The 16,970-nt window shown below is 39.5% G+C and overlaps 1 protein-coding gene across 3 annotated transcripts in view; it reads right to left on the bottom strand.

Annotated features, from left to right (window-relative positions):
* ncoa6 (nuclear receptor coactivator 6) overlaps nt 1-16,449 on the bottom strand; it is a 54,965-nt gene extending 38,516 nt beyond the window's left edge. For 2 of the 3 annotated variants that reach the window (XM_060836499.1, XM_060836497.1), the window contains exons 1-4: nt 16,359-16,449; nt 3,922-4,191; nt 2,498-2,653; nt 663-776 (exon numbers count right to left, since the gene is read on the bottom strand). In XM_060836499.1, the coding sequence (XP_060692482.1) occupies nt 663-776; nt 2,498-2,653; nt 3,922-4,111 (460 nt within the window). In that variant the 5' untranslated portion in view covers nt 4,112-4,191; nt 16,359-16,449. The remainder of the gene's footprint in view (nt 1-662; nt 777-2,497; nt 2,654-3,921; nt 4,192-16,358) is intronic. The other variant, XM_060836498.1, reaches the window with a different exon arrangement.
* Between the last annotated feature and the right edge of the window lie 521 nt (nt 16,450-16,970).

Here is a 16,970-nt window from a genome sequence, read left to right as displayed (position 1 = left end):
GTCATTGTATTTGCTTGACCAAAAGACTCACTGTTTTTGGAGTAAGATATTTAAAATTACCAAATGCCTTAAGATCCAAAGGTCATGCCTAAATATTTTTTGTTAAGCTCCTGGTGCATCCTGTAGTCTAAGAAAAAGAGTAACATTACTCTCTCTCTCTCATTACCTAGCCTAGTCCTTTAACCAAGTGACAATCTCTTTCTTTGATTACATTTTACAACTCTCTTAAGACTGATCATGTATTGGGATCTAGATACAACAATCACACTGCTTATTTATGTTAATTCAGAAGACTTTTTAATTAAATAGTGCACTTTACAATGTTACTTATGTGCCAGAGTGGAGAAGAGGGATCAACATCCAGTGTAATTACTGAAAACAAACCCCAGAAATAATTTAACAATTGATGCTTAAGGGATTTGAACAGGTGAATAAAGATGGTTTTTCTCATCATAACTGTGATTTTGCATCTTATATAATCACTCCTCTGTACAGCCAGTATTATATACTCTGCCCAGCCCACCTCCTATGGAAACATGTCTCACTTCATAAAAAGAAAGCAACAATGCACTTCTCAGAATCTAATTTGCCATTTCTTTCAAAATGCAACAATACAATCACTTCATTCCAAGAAGTGCATTGAGGTAGAATATTTTCCGTACCTTGGCCTCCTTGTAAAGAAAATCCTGATTCCATTCTAATCTGATTCACTGGCCCATTTACTCTGATCTCTTGGCCTCTTTGCTGCCCCAGAGCCAAGTTAATGACTCCTTCACCTGAAATGGAATAGAACATATATTTTTAAAAAATAAACTTTCAGACTTTTGAAATTTTCTTCATAGAAACAGAAAATAGGAGTGGGCCATTCGGCCTGCTCCGGCAATCAATATGACATGGTCGATCTTCCACCTCAGAATCCTGTCCCACTTTCTCCCCCATACCCTTTCATCTCTTCAGTCAAAGAACAATAACTCTTTCTTGTAAAAATTCAATGTTGTGGCCTCAATCTCCTTCTATGGTATAGAACTTTGCAGGCTCACCACTGAAGACATTTCTCCTCATCTTAATCCTAAATGGCCTATACATATCCTTACGTGGTGACCCTTGATCTTGGATTCCCCAGTCATTAGGCACATCCTTCTAACAAGTCCTGTTAGAAATTCATCGGTTACTTCTAAACTCCAGTGAATGTAGCACTCGTTGATTCAGTCTCTAATCGTACATCAGTCCTGTCATCCCAGGAATCAGTCTGGTAAACTTTGTTGCACTCCCTCCCTTTGTTGTCAGAATATCCTTCCTCAGATAGGACGTCCAAAATTGCACACAATATTCCAAGGTATGGTCTCATCAAGGAAGCAAGATACATCTGCTCCTATATTCGAATCTTCTCACTATGAAGGCTAACATTTTTTTTCATTGCCTGTTGCACCTGCATGCTTACTTTCAGCATTTGGTGTACAAAGACACCCAGGTCTTGATGCACCATCCTACCAGACAATAATCTGCCTTCCAGTTTTTGCTTAAGTGAATAACATCACATTTATCCATATTATACTTTATCTGCCACGCATTTAGCCACTTACTCAACTTGCTCAAACCACATTGAAGTATCTCTCCCTCCTTTAGCGTTCATTAGCAGAGGGATTGAATTCAAGAGTCGTGAAGTGATGTTGCAGCTGTACAGGACTTTGGTTAGGCCACATTTGGAGTACTGTGTGCAGTTCTGGTCGCCTCACTTTAGGAAAGATGTGGAAGCTTTGGAGAGGGTGCAGAGAAGATTTACCAGGATGTTGCCTGGAATGGAGAATAGGTCGTACGAGGATAGGTTGAGAGTTCTCGGCCTTTTCTCGTTGGAACAGCGAAGGATGAGGGGTGACTTGATAGAGGTTTATAAGATGATCAGAGGAATAGATAGAGTAGACAGTCAGAAACTTTTTCCCGGGTACAACAGAGTGTTACAAGGGGACATAAATTTAAGGTGAAGGGTGGAAGGTATAGGGGAGATGTCAGGGGTGGGTTCTTCACCCAGAGAGTGGTGGGGGCATGGAATGCACTGCCCGTGGGAATGGTAGAGTCAGAATCATTGGCGACCTTTAAGCGGCAATTGGATAGGTACGTGGATGGGTGCTTAATCTAGGATAGATGTTCGGCACAACATCGTGGGCCGAAGGGCCTGTTCTGTGCTGTATTGTTCTATGTTCTATGTTCTATGTTCCAGCTCACAGTTCAACCTGTCACAGGTTTATTGATAAAAAGTTTGATATGGATTAATAATTGTTCATCTTAACTTCTATAAAAAAGCAAACATTTTTGATAATCAAGTATCATTGCTAACATTGTAGAAACTGAATTTATTCACAGAGTTTGCGCAGTAAACCGTCGCACTTGGTGACTTCTCACCCATTTGTAGTATCTAGGTGAAATTGTGCACAACTCAACTAGAATGTCCACTCATCCAATGAAGCATTCATTAAAATGTCAGAAATAGACAGAATACCTTCAATCTGAACAGAAAGAATGCCCAAATCTCGGAGCTGTTGATTATTATTCTGAGCCATCAGTCGTAATCGCTCTGCAGCTTCACGGGGAATATTAAACGTTACACGGACACTGTTCCATGGTTCCACTTTCTCTGGCCTTAGTTTCTCTGAATCTGGTTGAAATGTTAGTAAATATTTGATATTTGGTACTTGCTTCCCAAAGTACTGTTCAAGATATTAAAAGAAATATTTGCAAATATCATGATTTAACTTAATGCCATTTCACTAAGGTGGAGATTATGCCCTATTAAAGCCATTAACCATGGTTAATTAAAAAAAAAAGAGGGTCTGATCAGAGGTTAATGGTTTAATATAGGACTTGAAAAATTAAAAAGTAGCCTTTTTAGATGGCATCTCAGAAGCAGAGTTTTTGGTATTCAAAGCTAGCAAATCACAGCTCAGTATGAACGCAATGTGTACTTGTAGTCTTTTCAATCCAACTTTTGAGCCTTCAAGAGACTGACTACCACCAAATTTTCTTTAATGCAGGACAGGCTAGTTCAAACATCTCTACACTGGTATCATCATCATTCACTGACTGACCAGATGAAGGAGCTCATATCAGAATAAAGTATTAATTAGAACAAGTTGAAATAAAAATGACTGGAAACAGTAATTAACATATTTAAACCTTAAAAAGGTAATTTGAGGATACTATGGCTTTAAGACCTCTATATTGTTCGTTTTTTTGTGAAGAAAGGTTCAGAGGCGACGAGCAGTCTGCTCAAAGCCAATAGAGTAAACAGCTTGTGAGGCCTTGTTTTTTTCAAAAATGTTGCCACAATAGAAGCAACCTGAATGGGTGGGGTCAAGCTCCCATACAATCAGGATTTTTAGTTTTAGCTTTCTATCGTTGCTGGGGTCTTAAGGCTGGATGTGGAAGCTCTTTGTCCTCGCTGTTAAAGCTAAAGTTAAGGCTCTCTTCCAGTTGCTAATTTGCATGTGAGACAAACTATTTTATTGAATTTGCCTTTCCCAAGGGCATGTTTATGGGATGTTACTATATTGGAACAGTTAATTGGTAATATTTAACATATTTTTTTTAAGCATTTCGATAGTTACTGTTAAGCTAATTCTTTTATCTTAATTTTGTCTATTTTTACATTATAGTTAAAATACAAAGTCTGTTTTGCTTAAAAATAGAGTAGTTTGACCAATCACATTCCATCTGGAACGCAAAGCCTTACCCTTAAAATAAACAAAAAGCAGGGTTTAGGCTTTCTGAATATATTTTGAGGGGGCTTGGTCTAGGCCATAATAATAAAGAGAAACAAGTTAAAAATGATGGGAAGAAGTAACATTCAAAATCTATGTACTGTCCTACGCAATTAATTCTGACTGCATAATTTGAAAACATTAATCCTTTGAATAGAGTTCTTACCCATCTCCAGAAGGCATGACATATTATCAATGATTGTGTTTAGCTTATTCACGAAATCATCATCCTTCATGCTCCCTTTGAAAGCTATCCAAACTGTAAAATCGTCCTCCCAGTTTTCCAGATGATCCTTCCCCAACTCCAATTCCAGTTCCATTTCCTCAATAGTTGTAGACCACATAGAGACAAGCATGTCTTCTAGATTTGAGAAGTCATCTGGATTTATTCTTTCAATGTTTCAGAGTGATGCCAAACGGTGAGCCACAGAACAAGCTGCGTGAAAAATGAAAACAAGTAAATACACACAAGCCACACATCAAGTAGCAGAAATTCACATGATGTGCCCAGCTGCATGAACTCCAAATACAAGCTCTAAAGCTCTCTAAACGGTTAACTCTTCGGCCTACAGCTCCAGATTCATGTCTTACATTTAAAAACTTGTTCATATGCTACAGTAGTCAGGCATGGCCAGTATTTATTGCTCAACCCTAATTGCCCTTAGCTGAATGGTTTGCTAGGCTTTTTTCAGAGTGCAGTTGAGAGTCAAACTGTGGGCCTGAAATCAGACCAGGTGATGATGGTCCTAAAGGATATTAGTGAGCCAAATAGGATTTTACAACAATCCCACACTTACATGGTCATTGTGATTGATATTTCAGAATCCTAATATTGCCATAGTGCTAAAGGAGGTCACTCAGCCCATTCATTTGCAATAGCTCTATGAACATCATGAATTAGTGTCATTCTCCTGCCTTTTCCCCATAACACTGCATTTGTCTGAATAGAAACAATCACCTAATGCCCGCCTGAATGTCTTCATTGAACCTGTGAACCAGGTTAATTCTGGATCCTAAATACTTGTTACGCAAACATTTTATCTCACAATACAATTGCTTCTTTTACAAATGACTTCAAAACTGTTCCCTCTTGTTTTTGTCTTTTACCAATGGGAAGATGAACCTGGATCATTGTTCATTAACATGGCTTTGATGATTCTTCTGAAACGTGAGCAGCACTAGCCTATGAAATCTTACTCCAGAGAGAAAAGAAACTGTGCTAAACATTATGCACAGACAGCAATCCAGTTGTCAAAGTAAGTCTTGAAAGTTTTTCTATAAATAACATTGTTGCCTAGGATTGTTCTCTTAGGATGTAGAGAATACCTCTTAAAGAAAAGAGGAAAATAAGGGGGGGAAAAAAAATCACAGAACCGTATCCTTTACATACAGATAAAAATCATGATGCAGACCTGATCCTTCATTTGACAATTGCATTATTTAAATAATATTACTTGGAGGTCACCCATCATTACCTGGTCTGCAGTGGCTTAAGTATCATTCAGTTACCACCTTACCAGTGAAACTGGGATGAGCAATAAATGCAGTCTTGCCAATGTTACTATATCACAAGAACAATTAAAACAAAATTATACCAAACAGATGAAAAAAAAATCCTAACAGAAAATACACATTTTACACAAGTTAGAGGGTGAGTGGTTTTGAAACCAAGTATCTCATTTAGTACAAAATCAAAAGGAAATGCTGGAGAAACTCAGCAGGTCTACCAGAAGAGTCAGTTCTGAGAAAGTCAAATGTTAACCCTTTTTCTCTCCACAGATGCTGCCAGACTTGTTCTGTTTCTCCAGCATTCTCAGTGTTCATTTCAGATTTCCAGCATCTGCAGTATTTTGCTCTGATATGATTTAGTTGGCAGGCACTATGAAAAGCAATTGTGAGTTCTTGTTAAAATTGAGTTTTGTCCCTTTAATTTTGATATATGAGCCAAATTGTTGATGCTGAAAAATATAAAATATAAATGTTCAAAAGTTCAACTGCCTGTATGAGCCCTTAACATTGAAGGTGCTGAAAAATGCATTCAAATCAGACAGCAAATCATTGTTCAGACTTTTGAATTAATTCTACACCAATTTTGCCTTTTTTGAGTAATAGTCTGAGCACGGAACTGATCAAAATAAATTAACACATGTCTCTGGAGGTGGCTCACCTTCTACTTTAGCTCTACAAATTCTGTGAGGTTTCCCACCTCAACTATCCAGCTGGACAGTGCATTCCAGACTCCCATTGGTGAAAAAGTATTTTGCTTAAATCCCCTACCTTTCATTTTAAAATTATGCTCCCTTGTTAATGACCCTTCAATTAAGGTGAACAGCTACATTCTATTCAACCAGTTCTTTCCCCTCAATCTTATATACCTCTCCATAACCTTCTCTGCTGCAAAGAAAACAACCTGAACTTATTCAGCCTTTCTTCATTGCTGAAGTCCTCCATCCCAGGCAACATCCTGGTAAATTTCCTTTGCACCTCAAGTGCAATCACATTCCCCCGCATAATGCAGTGACCAGAAATGCACACAATACTCCAGCTGTGGCCTAACCAAAGTTCTGTACAGCTCCAACATGACCTCCTTGCTCTTCTGAATTATGCCTCAAACGATAAGGCCAAGTAGGCAGTATGGTGGCACAGTGATTAAGCCACTACTTCCTCACATCACCAGATACCTGGGTTTAATTCAGCCTTGGGAGACTGTGTGGAGTTTGCACATTCACCCAGTGTCTACAAGGGTTTCTTCTGGTGCTCCGGTTTCCTCCCAAAGATGCGCAGGGGAGGTGAATTAGCCATGCTAAAATTGCCCCATTGTGTTTAGGGAAGTGCAGGGTAGGTGGCTTAGCCATGATAAATTGGAGGATTACAGGCTGGGTCTGGGTGGGTTACCCTTTGGAGGATTAGTGCAGAAACTGTGTTGTCCGGATTCTGTGAACCGTATACCTTCTTAAACACCTTATTAACCTGTCCTGCCACCTTCAAGGATCTGTGGACAAGCACCCTGCAAACCCTCTGCTCCTCTGAGCTTCCTGTCTTGCCATTCATTGAGAAACTTTCTGATGTTAAACTGACAGGTCTAAAGTTACTGGTGTCTCCCTCTCAAGTGTTTGAGTTCTGCAACTGTCAAAAAAAAAACAAATTTCTGAGGCTGAAGAAGAGTTATGACCAACAAATCTGCAATTTGAGCAATTAGACTAATTCTCTTTTCTTATGCTCCATTATTTTCTCCACTACCAGTTTGAATGTAAATCCACTCAGTTCCTCCCCTTGACTTATTTTTACATTTCCTTGTAGTGTTAGTATTGTACGCCTTCCTTCCCTGTGAACACACAAGAAATACTTATTATGTCAGAATGTCATTTCTTTACTATCCATTGGAGTTTTGTCTGTATCTGTCTTGAATGGGTCCACAATTCTCATTACCACACTTCTCAACATACTCCTAACGTATTTTGCTGTTATCTGGCAAATTCTTTTCATGTTTTCTCTTCGCATCAAATTACTTTCATTTCTCTTAGTTGCTTATACAGTCATTGAATCATACATCCTGAAAACATATCCTTCAGATCCAACTACTCCATGCCAAACACAATCCTAAACTCAACTAGTCCCACTTGCCTTCCCCGGCCAATATCCCTCCAAACCTTTCCCAATTCATGTATCTACCCAAATATCACTTCCTCAGGGAAGTTCATTCCACACACAAACCATCCTCTGTAAAAAAAATTGTTTATTGGTTGCTTCTTATAACTCTTCTGGTCTTCTAGATTTTGTGGCATTTGTTAAGCCTTCACTCAAGTCCTTACTGCATTTGCTGACTGTGATTAATTAGCTACTTGAATAGAACCTTTGCTTTTTCTGTGCGTGCATGGATTTTGTTTCATGCATTCAAAGCAATAATTTAGTATAAGAACAAAAAGAAACAAAAAGTAGATCATACAGCCCTTCACCTCTCAACATTCTTCCAACATTGTTGAACTGATTTCAGTTCCTCCTTTCTGCCAAATCACCATATTGGATTCAGTATGATTAAACTGCCAAATCAGTTTAAAAACAAACCTAGTGAATACTCTTGAATATATTCAACAGCTGAACATCCACAGGCTTCTGGAGTTGAGAATTCCAAAGATACTCGTTACTGCTTGTCTATAGTTTCACCGTTAATAGTTCATCGGAGTTTAATGCAATTAATTCACTTCTCATCTTGTTAAAGTTTCCTCACAGTTCATGACCATTTCTCATCCCTCTCAAATCTAACAACAAATTCAATCACTTAGTTACTAATTAGATGGCTAACTAATTCTGGTTTGTTGCTCATCACTAAACCCACAGTGGTCTTTTCCATGGTTAGTTCTAAAACATACTTCACAAAGTAACATTCTGAATGCGTTCTAAACGTTGCATGATTTTACAATTGAGCTCTTTTGCTCTAGCCAGAAAAATAAAACCTCTCACTTAAGGGTGTTAGCATGCTTAGTTCTTTGGGGGTGAAAACTATCAAAGATAGTGGCTTGGAGCAAAGTTATGTCACACTTAACCTGACCTAGTAAACAGTGGACCACTTAAGAATAGAAAAATTGTGGGAGCAGAGCATTTATCTGTTCTGGGTCAGTGGATGACAAAACACAAGGGGAAATTACTTTATAAACAAGGCTATGCGATTCTGTTGAATTAGCATTTAATATCCAAAGATGTTGGCCCAGATCTTAAAGCTGGATACTACAGAATGACTAGAGTTGTATATCAGGATCCCATGTGAGCCCTACCACACTGACTGTGCTAGAAATGCTCAAGAAGTTTGAACCTCCTCCAGGCAAGTCCCCTGCTCCCCAACACATTCTGAAAAAGTCTGGTGATTTTGAGGTAAAGTCAGAGACTTTACATATCTGGATTCTAGAGGAAATGTAAAGCCATTTTTTTTCCCAATTAATGTCTAACTATACAACTGAACAACCACCCACACACACAACACCCACCTACCTTTGTGAAATAAAAACAGAAATTGCTGGAAAGTTGTAGTCATAGTGTCTGTCTCCATGCTGTATGACTATTTCCCAGACTAAACTAGTCCCACTTTTTGGAGTCTGGCCCATATTCCTCTAAACTCTTCCTATTCATCCACATGTCCAAATGTCTTTTAAATGTTGTGATTGTACTTGCATTTGACAGCTTGTGAAACTTGCTGATTTCTTAACTACAACTTTTAAACTCATAAGCTTAATACTGAATGCAGGAAGGAGAGAAAGTACAAATTGTTTGGCGATATCTTGTCTTTATGCATTTTTATGTAGCTAATTACAGCCAGGAATAAAACATAATGCTAACATTGCAGTGATATGTTTACTGTATACCTCATGTCACAGGAATGGAACTAGTGAAAATATCACATTTACAGAGTTCGGAGTAAAATGTCTCTTTTTGGTTTTTATGCAAGTAATTTAACAACTGTTGTCTTGAAAACACTTCACATTACAGAAGAGAAATTGCTGGAAGTCTTAGAAAAATAAAGGTGGGTAAAGCTCCAGGCCTGATCAATTGTATCCCAGGACATTGTGGGAAGTTGAGGGTGAAAGTGCAGGGGTCCAGCATCTATAATCATGGGTGAGGTGTTGGAGGACTGGAGGGTGTCTAATGTTGTGCCGTTATGTAAGAAAGGCTGTAAGGAGAATCCTGGCAACTGTAGACCGGAGTTTGATGTCAGTGGTGGGTAAGTTGTTGGAGGTGATTCTGAACTATAGGATTAACATACATTTTAAGAGGCAAGAACCGATTCAAAATAGTCAGCATGGTTTTGTGCGAGGGAAATCTTGGGTCATAAGCTTGATTTTTTTTTGAGTAAGTAACCGAGAAGATTGATGAGAGCACAGTGGAGATGTTGTCTACTTGTACTTTAGTAAAGCCTTTGATAAGGTTCGGCACAGTAGGCTAACTAGTAAAGTTGGATCACATGGGATTCAGAATGAGTTTGCAAATTGGATACAAAATTGGCTTGATGGTAGGAGACAGAGGTGAGGTGGTGGCAGGTTGTTTTATAGACTGGAGACCAGTAGTGTTACACAGGGATCAATACTGGGTCCACTTCTGTTCGTCATTTATATGAATGATAAGATGAGAATATAGGAGGCACAGTTAGTAAGTTTGCAGATGACACCAAAACTGATGGTATAGTGGACAGTGAAGAAGGCTATCTAATGGTGCAACAGGATCTTGACCAATTGGGTCAATGGGCTCAGGAGCAGCAGATGGAGTTTAATTTGGATAAATGTGAGGTATTGCATTTTGGTAAAACAAACAAAGGCAAGACTAATACAATTAATGGTATGGCTCTGGTAGTGTTGTAGAACAGAGACACCTAGGGATCCAGGTACATAATTCTTTGAAATTTGCATTACATGTTGACAGGATGGTTAAGAAGGTATTGAGCACGCTTGCATTCATAGCTCAGATCTTTGAGTATAGTAGGTTGGATGTCATGTGCGGTAGTAAAGGACGTTGGTGAGGCCTCTTCTGAGATACTGTGTGCAGTTCTGGTAGCCTTATTACAGGAAAGGTATTGCTATGTTGGAGAAGGTTCAGAAAAGATTCACCAGGATGCTGTCGTTAATGGGTGGTCTAAGTTATAAAAATAGGCTGGGACCTTTTTCACTGGAACATACGAGGTGAAGGGATGACCGTATAGGGGTTTATAAAATCATGAGGGGCATAGATAAAGTGATTAGCAAAAGTCTTTTCCCTGGGGAGAGAAAAGGACAGAATTCAAATCTAAGGGGCATATTTTTAAGGTGAGAGGTGAAAGTTTAAAAAAAAAATGAGGGGCAACCTTTTTGGTTTTTTTTTTAAACACAGGGAGTGGTTAGTGTGTGGAATGAACTGGCACAGGAAGTAGCGAATACAGCTACAGTTACGTTTCAAAGGCATTTGGAAGGGTATGGGCAAAACACAGGCAGATGGAATTAGTTTACTTTGGACACATGGTTGATGTGAATTAGTTGGATTCAAGGGTCTGTTTCCATGCTGTATCACCCTATAATTAGAGAATAGCACACAACTAACTGTATAGATAGATTCTAAATATTGTGAAGGAAGGTAAGTTAAAATTCAAAATTTTATTATATATTTATCTTCTTTAGGTTTCTTGAGGGCTTATCATTAAGATATGACATTGCTATTACCAAAGCAAAATGTTGCAGAAGCTTGAAATAGGACATTAAAAACAACAACAAAAAAAATGCTGGCTATATTCAACAGACTTGAAATCTTCACAGATGCTGCTTGACCTGCTGATGGATCTCTCAAAATACAATGGAATAACCACAATTTGTGTTAAAATGCCCAACTAATCCAGGGTTGAATTCTGCTATACCCTGAACACTGTGGGCAATGGTGAGATAACTAGGAAAATAAGGAGAAAATGAAAAAAGTATGGTTTTGGATGCCTGGTGACGAAAAAAACATGCAATTTAGTGCAGGAGGTTTCAATGGCTAGATGAGAATCTCACATGAGCATTGAGGGATCTATTTGCATGCATTGATATCGGATCATTGTAACCTAATTCCACCCCATCTATATGCAGGTTGCTATTTTCCACAGCAGTGAAGAGAAACTAGCCAGTGGCAATTCCCAACATAGAAGTCAGAGAGGATACCTAGCAGTTGCAACTTCCTGGTGTCTTCTCCAGGATTCTATCTTGGCCAGTATTCCACAAAACCTACATGGACAGTTAGAGCCTGGACCTTGCACAGACAGAGGCTGGCATCAGCCAAGCACAAGCCACAGCATATCATCTTAGTATATCTCAGACTCACTCACTTCAGTACGACACTTTGGAACTCATCGACACCTAACATTTCAATTCTACTGCCAGACTGCTTTGCACAGAGGGAAAGGGTCCAATCTCATGCATTGGCATAGGCTGTATGTCAGGGCTCTTAGCTTGCTTTCTCAATACTCATTCACTTTGCACCTACTTCAATGCATACAGCATCTCTGCCTTGCCTTGTCTTTTTGCTCATTGAGCCTTTAAGTTCTGAATGAAGCAGCAAAGTACTAGATAGGCAGCATGTGGAGATAAAACAGGGATGACATTTCAAGTCCAATGACTCTTCATTCTGAATTCTGAGCCTTTTCATATTCTAAAAACTTCCTTCAGGTGGATATGGAGACATTTCAACTTGTAAGAAATCTAAATCTAGAGAAGTTAAGTGCAATGATATTCACTGAGAAATCCAAAAAGGAACTCAGGAAAACAAAATCTTATTTCCCCAGAGAACGGTTAGTATGTGGCACTTATTAACACGTGGAGTAGTTGAGTAAAATATCATAAATAAATTTAAGGGGAAGCCAGTTTTTCTTACTTCTTCTTTATCATTTTTATTTCTCTCTCTCTCTCTCGCTCACACACACACACACAATCCAATATTTCCTTGCCTCTGACTTAAATAAATAATTTAAATAAATCAAATTCTAAATCTGTTTCATAAGTTTAGAAACTAGTGTTTTAGAATTAGAAGGATGGAATTCTATGAAAATCATTAATTTAATACTTATCAGAAAATGAAAAATAACAAAAAGAGTTTGTGCTTATGGAAAAACAAATGAACCTGTTCTTCAAAATAGCCTGCTGCTAAGATGATTATTCTCCCACAGTACAGGGATTATGGACCATTATGTCGAAGATCTGGCTGATGAGTGAAAGTAACTAATTGCAAATAGTGAAACAACACTTGTTTATTTTTTGCTTCATTCTTGGCCTTGTATAAATAGGAAGCTTAAGAATTGGTAACAACTCCACAATTTAGGGTCGTATCTCTTAGTATCAACTCTCACACCTACTTCTGTATCAAGTTCATGTTCAGGTTATGGTTAGGCTGTGGCTTTACAACATGACTTTATCATGAGACAAGTTACTACTTCCGAAGTTGCAAGTATCAAAGTGAGAGGACTAAAATGTTCACATCAATGAGACGTATCTCCCCATAATTTTCGCAACTGCTTTACTGAATGTGACAACTTACTGAAATATAAACTGATATTCACTTAATACCCATATGCAATAGAATGCTTCCATCAGTCTCTGGCTTAGAGATTGATTTATGGATTTTTAAATAACATAATATTAAATATCAAATCAACCAGATGAAGCTGTGCTAAAGGACAACTCAGTTGCATAATAAATGAATGTGGCTCCCTGCCTCTATTCCTGATGAAGGGGTTTTGCCCAAAACGACGATTTCCCTGCTCTTCGGATGCTGCCTGGCTGCTGTGCTTTTCCAGCATCACTCTAATCTAGACTCTAGTTTCCAGCATCTGCAGTCCTTGTTTTTACCTAACAAATGAATGTCTCTTATTAATCACAAAATTGGAGGAAAACAAGTATAATTTGCTGTATTAACGTAAGGCTAATGCCCGAAACATTGACTCCCCTGCTCCTCAGTTGTTGCCTGATGTGCTGGAAAAGCACAGCCACAAACTCTCAACTCTGATCTCCAGCATCTGGAGTCCTCACTTTTTCCCTTTCACTATACGGTCAATAATCTCACATGCTCATTAGTAGACATTATTAAAACCCAACAACAGCACTTATAAAGTTGAAAGTGCGTGTTTTCTTTTCAACTATATGTTCTGTAAATAACCCGTGCAAACTATTCATTCCTAGAAAGTGGAGTCGCAGATAGATAGGACAGTGAAGAAGGTGTGCTTTCCTTTATTGGTCAGAGTATTGAGTAAAGGAGTTGGGAGGTCATGTTGCGGCTGTTCTGGTCTTTTCCCTGGGGTCAGGGAGTCCAAAACTAGAGGGCATAGATTTAGGGTGAGAGGGGAATGATATAAAAGAGACCGAAAGTGCAACATTTTCACGCAGAGGGTGGTACGTGAATGGAATGAGTTGCCAGAGGATGTGGTGGAGGCTGGTACAATTGCAACATTTAAGAGGCATTCGGATGGGTATATGAATAGGAAGGGTTTGGAGGGATATGGTCCGGGTGCTGGCAGGTGGGACTAGATTGGGTTGGGATACCTGGTCGGCATGGACGGGTTGGACCGAAGTGTCTGTTTCCATGCTGTACATCTCTATGACTATGACCTGACATTCAACCAGAACTCCATCAAAGATATAGATTTGGACCCTATTTACCAACCTCTCAGAAACAGAACCGGAAGTGATATCGCCTACCACAACAAACTGAGACAAATAAATAGCTTACAAATAAATAGAACACCAATGCTTCACTGGAGGCTCAATGATGACATTATTTAGCATGGTGACGAGACATCCAAGAACAAATCTACCAGCTCAGCAAGCAAACTCACAACCTGATAAAATTATGTACTGTGTATAATATTCTGAAAATACAAAATCTCAAGATCTAAGAATTACAAATGTGTAATTACAAAATGCTGAGGGATACACACAAATATTCTATGCCGGTGACAAGCCACCAATTTAGTATGTTTCTGTTCATTTGTAGAGTTTTATAAAATCATGAGGGGCATAGATAGGGAATATAGACAACTTTCCCTGGGGTGGGGGAGTCCAGAACTAGAGGACACAGGTTTAGGAGGGAGGGGAACAAAGTTAAGAGACCTAAGGGGCAATTCTTTCATGCAGAGCATGGTGCACGTATAAGACAAGTTGCCAGAGGAAGTGGTGGAGGTTGGTACATTTACAACATTTAAAAGGCATCTGGATGGGTATATGAATAGGAAGGATTTTGAGTGATATCAGCCAAGTCTGGAAAATGGGACTACATTAGGTTAGGATATCTGGTCAGCATGGACAAGTTGGACCATAGTGTCTGTTTCCATGCTGTACATCTCTATGACGCTGTAACTCTGACTCTAGTCCAATACAGCATCTCATTGTATCAGCGGAAGGACCTACACCCCAATAAATCAGTGTGAACCAAGACAATGTGAAGAACTTTGTCCTAAAATCTTGTATTTTATCTTGCATTCATGTGCCACTGATTACTGATGAATACACCAGCAACTTCTGCATTAGCACAATTAATAAGGCAGAATAAATCACAACATGAAAGAAAATTTTAAGAAATACTCCTGATTGAAGTACAGAAGAACTTGTCAACTATCTTAATGAGGTTCAACTGCTTACATATAAAAATGTAGTGACACTGCAAGCTGGGTGTAATGGGTCAGTGTCAGTGTCAAAGTAAAAGTAAAAATCAACCCCATTAAAGAGGGCCTATTTGCACACCAACACATTTCTCAGCTAGTGTCACAGGAAAACAAAATTTTCCCACAAGAATTATTTTTGAAAAATCAACTTGAGAGATCTACGTCCAATACTTGACAGAGTTTACATTGAAGCGTATGCTTTGTAAAAACAGTAAGTTATTACATGCGCAATAACTAGTTTCTATACTCATCTTTTCACACAGAAAAGCTGTTTAAATAGATCTCATGCAGAGCAATCACTGAGCCTCTAAACTAAAATTTTCAATGCACAATTTAAAAATCAAACTGGTTTGTAGCGATACAGTTTATTTCACCCTTGAAGCATGTTTCTGGGAGCAACTGGAGACACACATCTGTCACACAATTTATTTTCTGTAAGGTTTAAATCCATCCCACCAGAAAGACTGATTTACTAAAAACAGAACATTAAAGAACTCATTTTATAAAGGATAAATAATTTGATGAAAAATAGAATATCAGGTAATATATAGTACACAATCATACTAACCATTACTTCTGTAACAACGCATTTAACAAAAGATGAAGTAACCCCATTTATGCAATTGCATAGAGAAACATTTATGTGCTTTAACTATTGAATTCAACAGAAAATGCAAGACAAGATTTATTGAAGTAAATTTAAACTGTAGTTAACATGACAGATGAATTAGCACCGTTGCATTCTTCGAACAGAACAAAGCAAATAACTTGATTATAATCATGATGAAGGGCTTATGCTCGAAACGTCGAATTCTCTAAAACTGAGATGCTGCCTGGCCTGCTGTGCTTTGACCAGCAACACATTTGCAGCAGTTGATTATAATCATATCGATCACAAGGAAAACTGACATTCGTGCTCGTACAAAAAAAAGAGTGATGGAAGCCCATCCAAAGGTACCTTTCGAAAGTGAATTGGATAAATGTTTGAAAAATGTGACTCCGGCAGGGGTAATGAGGAAAGAGAGGAGGGTTAAGGACTTACTGGAGATTTTGTTTCAGAGGCATAATAGGTCAGAAGGTCTCCTTCCGGATTAATAGAGAAATTAAAGATACTACAACTGTGTTTAACACCGAACAAGGGAATGTGACACTTGTGTAGAAACGCTGATCTGAACTGACAGATAGATTTCAGACGCGCCGTGTGAGAAATATTCTCAAAAAACATATGGATAACTGGTTTGTATTTCGTTTAATCGACGGTACAATAACTGAGCAAACTGAGGGGTTTGGGTGTCAACTAAACACCCTGTAAAGAGGCGGGGAGGGAAGGTAAAGCTGGAAACACCGCGGCACAATGAATGACAGCGGGTTAGAGTGGCACCGGGCCCGGGGAGGATGCCAAGGCTCCCTCTGCCCCCTGAGGGTAGCCCGAGGCTCGCAGGGCCCCGCACTCTGACACACACCTTACCGGCCGCCGGCCCAACCGCTCTCATCCCGCGGGTCACTGCCGCAACGTTAATCCCACACAGCCATAAATTTCACCGACTGATGCTGAACAGGATCCGCGATCTCCTCCCTCCTCCCCCTCCCACCCCCCCTACAGGTCCCGTCAACACAGCGACCAGCATCCAGAGAGACAACTACCCACTCGCCCACCCCACAAACAGCCGCGCACCCATTGGGCCGGCCCCAGCCGAAGCACGGACCAGGCCCGCAGTAAGGTGCCTTCTCATAGGTCGGCATTTCAGCCAATCGGTGTCAAGGACCGGCTGCGGGATGACGTCAGGTCCCGCCTCGGGAGAGCCGGGGGCGCCTTGATATCCTCGCCTTCTGGAGGACTCGCGCATGCGTTCCTGTCCCGTCAGGGAGAGGGACGCGCATGCGCCCCAAACAGCGTAGGGGTGGCCGCGCATGCGCTTTTCCGAGGCATGCTGGTGAAGCCACTTTCTTTTGTTCTGCAGCAGGGGTCTTTGTAGTGCCATGGTAATGAATCTATCTCTGAACAAGGAGCATAGGCCGGTTACAGACATATCTGCTGCAAAAGTGTCTAATAACATCAGAAAAAAACGAATAAT

Source organism: Hemiscyllium ocellatum, chromosome 15 (assembly GCF_020745735.1).
Source record: "Hemiscyllium ocellatum isolate sHemOce1 chromosome 15, sHemOce1.pat.X.cur, whole genome shotgun sequence".
In the NCBI taxonomy this organism is placed as follows: domain Eukaryota; kingdom Metazoa; phylum Chordata; class Chondrichthyes; order Orectolobiformes; family Hemiscylliidae; genus Hemiscyllium; species Hemiscyllium ocellatum.
The sequence above is the reverse complement of the archived record's forward strand: the minus strand, read 5'-3'. Positions and strand labels throughout refer to the sequence as shown.